The 11,243-nt window shown below is 55.6% G+C and overlaps 1 protein-coding gene across 4 annotated transcripts; it reads left to right on the forward strand.

Moving 5' to 3' along the window:
- The first annotated feature begins 4,969 nt into the window (after window positions 1–4,969).
- LOC115350522 (T-cell activation Rho GTPase-activating protein-like) lies at window positions 4,970–7,707 on the forward strand. 4 transcript variants are annotated; one of them, XM_030036220.2, is made up of 9 exons: window positions 4,970–5,119; window positions 5,334–5,495; window positions 5,580–5,689; window positions 5,857–6,052; window positions 6,235–6,352; window positions 6,502–6,644; window positions 6,897–6,988; window positions 7,075–7,235; window positions 7,613–7,707. In XM_030036220.2, exons 1-9 carry the CDS (start codon window positions 4,970–4,972, stop codon window positions 7,645–7,647), a joined length of 1,167 nt encoding a protein of 388 aa, XP_029892080.1. In that variant the 3' UTR covers window positions 7,648–7,707. The 4 variants fall into 4 exon arrangements, with proteins under 4 accessions (XP_029892080.1, XP_029892081.1, XP_040984407.1 ...); XM_030036221.2 differs by having other exon boundaries at window positions 7,633–7,707; XM_041128473.1 differs by having other exon boundaries at window positions 7,075–7,707.
- Window positions 7,708–11,243: the final 3,536 nt, after the last annotated feature.

The following is an 11,243-nucleotide window of genomic DNA, read 5'->3' on the forward strand; positions in this document are numbered from 1 at the left end:
GCAAAGGCTGCCCCATTCCCAGGAGAATCTAGGAACCTGCTTTAGCTGTTGCTCTGACTTGTGAGTTTGGGTCCAAAAAGCGTGGTTAGAAAGGGAAGCCACTGAACTGTCCCATTCACCTGTGGATGATGGCAGTTCAGCCAGATTGTCCCGTGCATGGGTTTAAATGCAAACCTGAGAAGAGCAGCCTTGCCCCAGGAGGTGTCACTACCTGCAAACCAGAGTGCAAGAGACTCCCACCCACACCATCGTGTGGTCAGCATCTTTGGTTCCACCGAGCCAAAGCACCTCTCCCAGGCAGTCCACTCAGCTGGGAAGTCTCTTATCGCCATCAGCCTTTGCTGCGGTGCTGGACCTGAGCTGGGATGGGAAAGAATGCCTAAATCTTGGTGGATCTCAGGTCTGCTGCCCTCCTGGAGAAGAAACAATTACCATGAGAGATTTGGTGTTTATAAAGAACAGTGCCTGCCTGGAATATGGTCATCAAAAACTTTTGCAAAAAGGTATGTTCTGAAGGAGCACCAAAATAGCTTGCTAGTGAATTACTGAGGAACTCTGGGGGAAGACTGCTGCCCCTGCCCGGTTTTGGTTGGAAGGTGTATGCAGGAATTGTGGGCTGGCTGGTGTTACGTGTTTCAAAGGTCGTACGTGGTCACAGCACCGCTTGCATTGCATGGTAGAAGGTCACACGGTAACTTCTGGTAGAGTGATGATAGCGGTGAGACAGACAAGCTGCTGGATGCATATTTGGCCTTTCCCAGCACTAGCAGCAGCAAGCTGTGAGCCAAGAGAGCTTGGGAACAATCGCTCGGAGTTTCTGCATCAGGTTTTGCCACGAGCGACATCTCATTACACTTGTCTCACCTCTGCCTCGGCACCCAGGACCCATATCTGTCCCAAGCGTCACTGAACGGACAGGCAGCCTTCTGCCAGGTACCTGTGCAAGGCTGGGAAGTGGCAGTAAGTCCTGCAACCTAGTCCTGGCCCGAATTTAGACTCATGGGTATTACCTGCCTCCCACAGTTCTTTTGCAAACTACAGCAGACAGGCAAGCAGCCTAGACTCAGCACCGGTGGCAATTGCTACTCTTTCTTTTTTTAAAGGACCAATGCCCAGAAGGTCTAAGGGCTCTCGCAGAAACCAGCTGGCTCAGGACTTTTAGGCAAATTTGGGCCACTTCTGCTGGTCAACCTATAATCAGAAGCATATCCCTGGATCCGCTGGCATTGCTCCTGCCTACCCTGCCTGTCTGACAGCTTTTGCCTACCTGTGCAGGGATGCTGCCGCACCCCTCCTTTCTCACTGAGTTTTAGGAACTCAAGTCAAGGAGCGTTACAGGTTTGGAAGTTCCTGTCTCTGGATGGATGTCTGACACGTGTCACTCTACCAGTGCTGCAGTGTTTGCCTTCGTCCCTGTATAACTGCAGTTTTGAGCCTCTGTTTGCAGAAATAGTTGTTTTCCTACCGTCAGAGCCCCGAGGGCACTAATAGGCCTTAATGGCGCTGAGCAGGGACCTCCACGCGTGCACCCTGCCCATTAGCCAGGAGCCCATTTAAACTCAGGTCTGGGTCCCTGGTCCCTACCTGAGCTGTGCTGTAGATGTGTCTGCCTCCAGTCCTGTCCCTACGTCCTGGAGGGACCCCTCCTACGTACATGATAGCCTCGTCTCCTACCCCATCTCCTGCTCCAGACAGGGCTCCCTGGAGGGACCCTGGTCCCAGTTCATCCCTTCGCTGTGTCTGGGGCTGTTGATGGGCCACCCTTGGCTCTGTTGGGTGTGCTTTTTTTCAATTCTCCTCCCCATCCCACTGGGATGAGGAGGAGCGAGCGAGCGGCTGCGTGGTGCCTAGTTGCTGGCTAGGATTAAACCACGACACCATGTCAGGCGAAAGCGTGTGGTATCCCTTGTAGACAGACGTAAAGGCTCCTCAAAGTTGACAGCTAGAAGAGAAAGGCCAGTGCTCTGGTTTCCCTCCTGGGCTCACGTTTAGAAAGTCCACGCCCAATTGTGAATTTGACTGCAGGTTCCTCCTCTCATCCCAGTCAGGTCCCTTAGCGGTCCGTTGGCTTTGCTGCCCACTTTTCTGGTTCGCTACTGGCACAAACCAGAGAGGAAACCGTGCAGTGCCCAGCTCTTCAAGGGCTGACAACCAGTAAAATGGGACAAACTTTTCTTTCTTGTTGCCAGTGTTGAAGAGGATATATTTTTAGTGACACCAAAGGCTTTTGTGAACTTGTGATTTTTTTTTTTTCTATTTTAGAGGAAAATTAATCAAGGCATCCAAAACCATGCTAGGTTTGATGGCGTCAAAATAAACCAAAAATCATTTCTAGGGGAGTTGGAAGCCAGTTTGAATTTAAAAATCTTCTTTCACTGTAAGGCATTCCAGAACAGCCACAAAATTACAGGTTCAGAGTTGAAACCAAGTATTGTGCCTGTTGTGCTGGAGACCTGGGGACGAACAAGCCCTTGCGCCAGTAAATGCTGGGGGACACCCAGCTGGAAAGCAGCTGTGCAGACACCTGGGGTGATGGTGGAAGCCAAGTTGACCGATTTAGAGCCAGAAAAGTGCCCTTGGGGCAAAGGTGGCTAACTGCATCCTGGGCTGCAGTAGGTAAAGCATTGGCAAGAGGTGGAGGGAGACGGTCCTTCCCCTCTGCTCTGTCCAGCCCTGGGCTCCCCAGTGCAAGGCAGCGCCAGCCATACTGGAGAGAACTCTCACCCCAGTGCCCCTCCCACTTTCCGTTGGGCTCGGAATGTTGGTCAGTTGGAGCCCACGGCCACCAGAGCCAGCAGCACGGAGCCGTGCTGGCACACAGGAGCGCTGGGAGGAGGCAGGATCTGGCCGAGCAGCACCGAGCCGGCACCGGCGCCTCGCTTCCCATCCCTGCTGTCGCCGACCGGCCCGCGTCCTCGGTCCACGGCGAGGGTCCTCCTCTCCCGGGCAGGATGGGCCAGGCCAACTGCTGCTGCGGCTCCAGGTGGGCTCTCCCTGTGCCTCGGGGGCACGGCCGGGACCCGCAGCGGCCTTTCTCATGCCCGCCGCTCTCTGCTCTGCAGGGAGGCTCTCGCCGACGCCGAGCCGGTGCTGAGCGCGGACGTGCAGCTGACCCGGGGCCGCAAGAGGAGCGAGAGGCTCCTTCTCCTCCTCCAGGAGGAACTGGTGATCGCCAAGTTGCAATAAGACCCTCAGAGCCCAGCCGCCTTTCCCCCATCCCTGGCCCTGGCACCGGCGCAGGGACATCCTGGCCCTGGCACCTTGGTGCTGGATGCGCCCATTGATCTCCATCCCAAGGGCAGGTGGGGGACGGGGCTCTGCCCGGGGGGACCCCGAGGAGGACACCCCCAGCTCACCGCCTGCCTCTCCTCTCTGCTCTCTGCAGACGCGGCACCACGCTGCGCCCACAGCTCCGCCTGGCCCTGGACCAGCTGTGGGTGCTGAGCGGCGGAAAGGAGGCAGCGGGGGAGGAAAAAGAGGAGGAGGAAGGCGGCGACGAGGACATCCTCATCCTCGTCTGGCCCACCGGCTCCTGCGTCGTCACCTTCGGGTGAGTCGTGGTGCCACGTCCCATGGCTGGGCAGGAGAGGTTCCCAACTATGCCCAGAAGAGAAGGGCAAAAGTCCTGCTCTGGCAGGACACGGGGAGCCAGGGCTTGGGCAGCGTCCCTGTCCTGCCCCACAGGGCTTCTTTGTCCTGCCCCTGTGTCCTTCCCCACGGGGCAGGGCTGCGCAGGCGCACGCCTCTGCCCGCGGGCTTTGAAGCAGCGGGGCCTGACGCTGGTTCTCCTCTCTTTCTGCAGCTCCCGGGTGCTGAAGGAGCTGTGGGTGGGCACATTGCTGGGGTAAGCCAAAGGGGGATGCTCTGGACGCAGCCAAACGGGGGAACACAGCTCCGCAGCTGGGCAGAGGTGCCCTCGCAGCTGCTGGCAGCTCTCGGGCAGACCTGCCTGACAGGAGAGAAGGGGCAGCTTGGGCCTCACCCAGCTCTCTCCCTGTCCCTTCCTGGTGTACAGGACACCAGAAGGAGCAAAGAGAGCCCGGGTGACCCATCTTCCCTCCCTCAAACCCCTGGAAAAGGAGCTGAGCCACCGCCACGCCGTGAGTGTCTCCCCGGTCTGGGCTCTATCCCCAAGCCCTGGTCCTCCAGCCGAGCAGCAGAGGCATCACTGCTCACCTTCCTCCGCTCCATCTCTCTTGCCCAGTGGAGGACACTCAGCGCCGGGAGCCTGGAGAGGCTGATCGAGGACCAGGCAGAAGTGAGAACTGTGCCAGCATGTGGGGCCAGTGGGATGAGGATGTGCAGGAGGGAGGGAGGGTCCCGTGGTGCCACTCGGGGAGCAGAGAGGGTTGGGGAGCCACCAGGAACGCCGGCACATCCTTGCTGGTGGCACTGGAGGGAAACCTGCCATACAGGGCAGAGAGCCCCGGAGGGCAGAGGGTCTGCTCTCTAAGCGCAGCCTGGTTCTTGCAGGATCATCCCAAGCAAGGGCCACCGACAGCCCCGTCTGGGAACAAGGGAGGCGGACTTTGCCGCTCACCAGGTGAGTTTTGGAAAGAAAACCAACCTCCTGCAAATGGTTGAGCTGTGCTCACTTGTCCCTTGAGTGTCACCATGCAGGTGTGGCACCCCAAGGGAGGACGTCACCTGGAGAAAGAAGCAAGGGCACCCGCTGGGCAGCGGTCGCTAGACGTGGTTCTGTCGGGACATGGAGCCTCTGCTGCTGCCCACAGCTTGGAGGAGGGCAGGGCGAGGGCTGGGACAGGCTGTCCCGGTGGAGCTGCTGAGCTGGAGCCGTGGTTCCAGCTGCTGGCTCCCTGCCCATGCTGCCACGCCACTCAGCACCGTGCTGCAGGCAGGGCAGGGCAGGCTCCGGGAGCAGTGGCCTGGCGGTCTCCATTGATGGGATCTTGCTCTGTTTTCCTTTTCAGAAGGAAGGAACAGCAGCAGCAGCAGCAGCAGGAGGAGGATGGGGCTGCCCTGGCCCTTTGCTCCATGGAGGACCCCGGCCGCTGCCCAGGCGCCAGGGCAGGTGGGCTCCGGCTGTAGCAGGGCGCTTTTTGGACAGCCCCTGGCAGCCCTCTGCGGGGAGGACGGCTCCCTGCCCCGGCCCATCCAGGTAAGCCAGCCTGGGCAGGGGGTCCCCAGCCCTCACTCCCGCTGCTCCAGAGGGGACTTGGCTGTCCCCAGGAGCTCCGGGGATGGGGATTGGGCTCTTCACACCCAGACGATGCTTTGGGGGGCAAGGAGCAGGATCTGGGGCAGTGCTTTGGTCACTGCTGTTGGAAGGCAACTTCTCAGCCAAGCAACTGTCCTCCTGCCCCGTCCTGCAGGAGATACTGGCTGTCCTGCACCGGGAAGGACCGTCGACAGAAGGCATATTCCGAAGAGCTGCCAGCGGCACAGAATTTCGGGAGCTGCGAGAGGCCCTGGACCGCGGCGCTGACGTCGACCTGGGCAGCCAGCCTGCGCTGCTGCTGGCCGTCATCTTGAAGGTGAGTGCTTCTGACCTGCAGCTGGAAGAGCTCCTGCCTGGCCTGGAGTCTTCAAAGGCTCACCTGGAGCCCCTGGCGTTGCAGGACTTTCTCCGAAGCATCCCCGCCAAGCTCCTCGTGACAGACCTCTACGAGGACTGGATGGCGGCAATGCAGAAGACCAGCAAGGAGGAGAAGATGGAAGAGCTGAAAGCGTAAGTGTGGGTAACAGCCTGCCTGTTTAGCAGGAGCACTGACCCCTGGCTGAGGGCACCTGGAAATCTGCGCAACCCAGCCGCTGGCTCCCACCTGCCTTGGGCAAGCCTGGGGGACGGTTGTGGGCAACATCTGCTCTATTAACGTTGAATTCCTGTTCCCTCAGGGTGGCCGAGAAGTTGCCTGCAGCCAACCTCCTCCTCCTCAAGCGGCTGCTGGCCCTGCTCCAGCACATCGGCCACAACGCCTCCACCAGCAGAATGACCGCCAGCAACCTGGCCATCTGCCTTGGGCCAAACCTCCTGAGCCCACCTAACGAGGACCTGCTGCCCCTCGAGGCCATGCTGGCGGTCACTGAGAAGGTACGCTGGGTTCAGCAGCCGGCTGCAGCCTTGCCGGCCCATCAGAACTTGGCTGCTCAAAGGTCCCCGGCTGCCTCCTCTCTCCAACAAATGCTGGTGGGGTGGCAAGGGTCAGCAGTGGGAAAGGCTGCGTGGTACGTTTTCAGGCACCTGGGTTGAGACCAAGGGTTTGATATATGCAGGTGAACGTGCTGGTGTTGTTTATGATTGAACGCTGCGGTGATATCTTTGGGGAGGAGATGGATGGCCGCTCCTGTCCATCAGACGGGGAGTCGCCAGCACCCACGGACGGAGCCACAGGTATGAGGAGGAACTGAGGGCTGTCACAGGCTGGGGTTTGGGATACCAGAAACCTCAACAAGACAACTGGTATAGGGCTTTGAGTGGGTTTTGCTTTCGGTGTGCTTTGCTTCCAAGGCGTCACTGCTGCATATGGTTTTGCTTTCTAGACCTGCATTTGGAAGAGCAAAGCGGCCCTGCAGGCAGACCAGACCAGGACCACCAGGCAGAAGCCATTCTGCATGCATCCCCCTCTCTGGACATCTTCAAAGAAGCTGGGGGAGACACGGTGGTGGAGTCCGAAATGGCAGAGGTATGGCAGCTCCATCAGGAACTACCCTCCTACCCGAGACACGTTATCCCAGTGTTCGTTGAGCTGCCAGAATTGAACTGTCACACACCCGTGTGAACCCTGTGTTCCAAAGTGAGGCCCTTGGAAGAAAGGGCTAATGCAAACCAGCCAAAGGGATCTTCTCTGTAGGGCTAAGGCAGCATTTTGCCAAACAGTCGCCTGCTACTCCAGGGTGTCCCTTGCCACCCGCTGACTCTGACATTTCTGTTGTAGGCACCCGTTGCTTTGGCTCCAACCACCCCAGGGACCACAGTAGACTCCCTGGGATGCGCAGAAGAACTAAAGAGCCTTTCAGAGGAAAGAAGGTAAAATGAGTCAGCTTTGGTTAAATCAAGAACTAATTCTAGTTGATCCTGGCTTTACCTACCTAATCTTCCTGTGGGATGGAAAGGTTTGCAGGCTCCCCCCAGGAAAGGGAAAACCAAAAAAAAAGAAAGAGAAAAGAGGTCTGGGCAGACGAGAAGGAATGCCAACGAGAAAAGAAAAGAAGGAAGGCAGAAAGAGATGGGGACTTAAAAGAAGCAGGAAGGTCCAGCAGGTCAAGAAGCCCAGGTGTGTACCAGGCTCTGCTGCCCATCTTTCCCAGCTCTCAGCACTGCTCCAAGTCAGTCCAACCTAATGGCAAGGGACGGCGAGGGATGGTGCTGCGCAGGGCTTGGAAATAACTCCGTGGCCGCTCCCCAGGGGCTCCCCATCGAGCCCTGCTGCGTGGCACGGGGGCCCTGTGCATCTCTGCACGCACGCAGCTCTCTAAGGGCATTACCCGTGGGGATAAGGTGCCAGAGCCGTCCCCTAGTCAATGCCAGCCATAGTTCTCTCTTCTGGTCTATATGAACAATTCCTCGTCAACGGTGTTCCCCAAAGAAAGGGGAACCGAGTCATGCCTATTCCTGCCTTTGTGGGTTTATCAGTGTTCTCTGTCATTGTAGGTGCTGTTTTCCTATTACAGGTTGAACCCCTGTGACTCCTGGGCTCGCCCCCCGCCGCAGTTGATGTTTGCAATAAAATGATCTTTTCTCTCTTCTGAGCGTGTCCGCCATACGATATTCTGGAGCGCGGAGCTGTTGTTTGGTGGTGAACCCTCAGGGAGGAGTTTGGGATCGTGCCTTGCCCCAGCATCCTTGCCAGCGGGCATCAGGGCTGAGTTCAGGTGCTTTAGGAGTGAAACCAAAGCACAGAGTTGCACAGGAGGGTGGAGGTTGGAAGGGACCTGAAGGGACCAGGGTCCTCTGGTCCAACCCGCCTGCTCAAGCAGGGTCAACTAGAGCAGGTTGCTCAGGACAGTGTGCCCTTGGGTTTTGAATATCACCAAGGACGGAGACTCCACAACCTGGGCAACCTGCATCCGCGTTTGACCACCCTGACAGGAAAAAGTTGTTTTCTCATGTGCAGCTGGAGTTTTACGTGTTTTAATTTGTCCCTGTTGCGTCTGGTGCTCTAAATGGGCACTTTTGGGAAGAGCCTGGCTCTCTCATCTTCATTCCCTCCCAGGAGGTTTATATATATCTATAAATAAGACACCCCCCTACACACCCCTAGGATTTCTCTTCTCCGCACTCAAATGTGTCTGCTTAAAAGCACCAGGGAAAAGTCAGGTTCCCTGAGGCTCGTTGTCTTTTGTGTAATGTTTGTGTCGATGGTGTGTCCACCATCTTATATAGTGCCTGCAGTGCTGCTCCCCTCTCTGGAAATGGCTCAGAAAGGGAAATAAAGTTACAGACCAGCTTGTGCACAAAGAATAAGCTAACTGGCCTAGATCTGCGAGCTGGGAAAAAAATGGCTGAGTGAAGACATGCCAGGGATATGAAGAATGATGGATGGCGAGGAGAGGCCATAAAGGGACTGGCTTGCATTTCTACTTCCAGCAAAAGACCCTCCTGTTGTCTAGTTCAGAGTGAACACAAAGAGGTGGTTGTTCATAGACCGTGTAGTTAAACTATTTGCTGCTAGACACTGTAGAACTTAAATGGTGTAAAATCACAGCTTTTCTTGTTAAAAATCGTTTTAGAAAGAATTCTTCTTAAAGGTAACCACAGCTGGGAACTGTGACCCCCATTCCTCCACCTGATTTGGGAGAACTGCCCATCTCTCACTGCGCAACAGCCTGGAGCAACAGCTTTTTTCTCCTCCAAGCTTGGCAGCTCATACAACTGAAAATAGAAAATGGGCTCATATTAAAATGTGAACATTTTAATTTATGCATCTGATTGATATTATGCTGTAATTAAATTATATTCCCATGGTGCGTATAACATCAGGGTTGTAGTAATACAAATAATTAGTAATTAACTCTAATCAGATCAGTTAGCAAATGGCAGATTCCAGATGAATAAGCTGGCCAACAGTGTGTGTGGTGAGGAAAGCCAAGGAAGAATGAAGAAAAGCTAATGTGCTGATGGATAAGGGAAGAAGTGAAAATAACAGGAAATTGATTTTCAAGAGAACTCCCCTGCCAAGGAAAACAAAAAATGCAATCTTAAAAGATCCTCTAGGCAATAGTCATCACCCTGCTGCTCAGTTCTTGGAAGATGCTTCACTTCGACCTGTCACACCGTGCTGCGAGTCCCTCCCAAATGCTCGTGCCTCTTCCTATGCTTTGGTGCTGTAGTAAATGAAGGGCCAGTACAGCAGCATGCACAGAATACCTTCAGCCAAAGGGACCTTCCGAAGCTGCCTCCCAGCTGACAATCCCTTGATGACGACAAGCGATGATGGCACTTCAGTACCTTTCTCAGCCTGCCAGCAGCACCTTGGTATGGGAATTTGGGAATGGGTTCCTAACCAGTTGCTCCCACTAATCTCCATGTAACTGCAGTGCTGCAGAGACAATTTTGAGCTGCAGAAATGGCTGGAATAGGAAGAGCCAGGCATATGTGGTGGCAAGAGCAGCCTGAAAACGCACTTGGGCATGGGACTTAGGTAGGACTACAGCACAGGTCATAGGAAATGAGAGTAAGTATCCTGATGGTGCTGCAGACACAGAGCCCAACTTGAGCACACTAGAGTATGTCTCACAAGGCTTCCTCTCGAGCCAGCGAAGAATCATAGCCCTCCAACATGTAATTCAGAGCATTAATCTCTTGCTCTGAATTGCCCTCAGGGGGCACTGATTTCTCTCTATTAACTGCTGCAGGAGTCAGCAGAGATTAGCCCTCCTGGGCTGAAGCTGGTTGTCAGGAATCCCTTTCCCCGAGTGAGTCCAACAGGAGTTCCACGTTCTGCTGCAGTACAGGCCCCAGAGATACAGGCGTGATCTTCATCTCAGCTCTAAGGATGCTGAACTAGCTCCTGAGCAACACGAGAGCTTAGCAAATAGTTGCAAGCGTTTAGAGTTCAGGGCCTGGCGAGACCCCGAAGGCAGCAAAAAAGCTGCTGCCTGTTGACCTTGCAGAGCCGGATCAGCTGAAGGCATTGTGTCTAACCTGCAGAAAAAGACTGATGTCAGGACGGGATGGGAACCAGGGGACTGGGCAGCGTGGGCTGCACAGAGGGAGTGTATGTCTTGGTGCCTGCAGCTTCTCTTCTGAGGGCACCAGTGTGGAGCTGCTCCTCCGCCTCCTCGGTGCCATGAGGTCCCAGCTCTGTCCAGCATGAGCCCCATCGACCAGCACTGAGGTTTTGTTTCTCTGAGCTTCTGTTTTCACTGCAGATGTGTGGGAGCAGCCTCTGGGAGGGTAGACCGGGGAAGGAGAAGAGTAGATAAGGAGGACATAGCCAAAGGATTCAGCTTAGAGCCTTTTCCCCATACAGATCACTCTCAGGCTCCTGCTGGCAGGGCTAGGTCCTCCCCTTCAAACCTGGGGAGTCTTTAGGGTAGGGGAAATTTGTGGAAGGTATATGATGGCAAGAAAAGAGGCTCTGCCATCGCACGCACTGGGGAGTCTTTCCCAGGCAGAGGTAAATACTCCTGGAGACGTAGGTAGCAGAGGCCAGATCCTGGCGTGGGGAGCCTTCTCAGTGCTTCCCTCACACTGCTGCTGAATGGGGTCGGCTGATGCTACCTCAAGATGTGTTTTGGGTTGGAAGTAGCCCGAGTCCCCCTTTACATCATCCACTGACTGAGAATCTCACCCCATTGCTCTTTCTTTCCCTCCTGAGTGCCTGCCTGTCTCTCCAACGGGCGCAGGCTGAGCCTGGGCCATGCGGCTGGGTCCCGCTGCCAGCTGTGCTGCCTTTGTTTCCCCTTCCACGGTTTAACGCACGATGCGAGGTGTTAAGAGACCATCCTGCGGTCTGCACCGCGGTGGCACAAGGAAAATAAAAGCAGCCTTTGCAGCTGGCCATAGCAGAAACCCAGCTCCACATCCCTGCCGAACAGGGGCACACAGCACAGCCGGGATCTGACATAGATGACTCGGGACGTGCTCTGCTTTCTTCTAGGTGCAACCGTGTCTGTGTCGGTTCAACGTGTTTTACCTGTCCTCTTTCTGCCTGGCTATATCAGGAGGGCATCTGTGCATCAGTCTGCTAGAACTTCTAACGCTTCAGCTCCATGATCATTATCTTCACTGCAGAAAAAGAGGAGTATGTGCTTCCAAGGATAGATTACTCAATGCGGAG

Source organism: Aquila chrysaetos, chromosome 13, assembly GCF_900496995.4.
Source record: "Aquila chrysaetos chrysaetos chromosome 13, bAquChr1.4, whole genome shotgun sequence".
Lineage (NCBI taxonomy): Eukaryota > Metazoa > Chordata > Aves > Accipitriformes > Accipitridae > Aquila > Aquila chrysaetos.

Bases quoted from the DNA above. Each gene is read 5' to 3' on its own strand.
- LOC115350522 (XM_041128473.1), top strand. From the start codon at position 4,970: ATGGGGCTGCCCTGGCCCTTTGCTCCATGGAGGACCCCGGCCGCTGCC. The intron at 5,496-5,579 runs GTGAGTGCTTCT...CTGGCGTTGCAG, and splicing joins TGCTGGCCGTCATCTTGAAG to GACTTTCTCCGAAGCATCCC. The intron at 6,645-6,896 runs GTATGGCAGCTC...TTTCTGTTGTAG, and splicing joins TGGAGTCCGAAATGGCAGAG to GCACCCGTTGCTTTGGCTCC.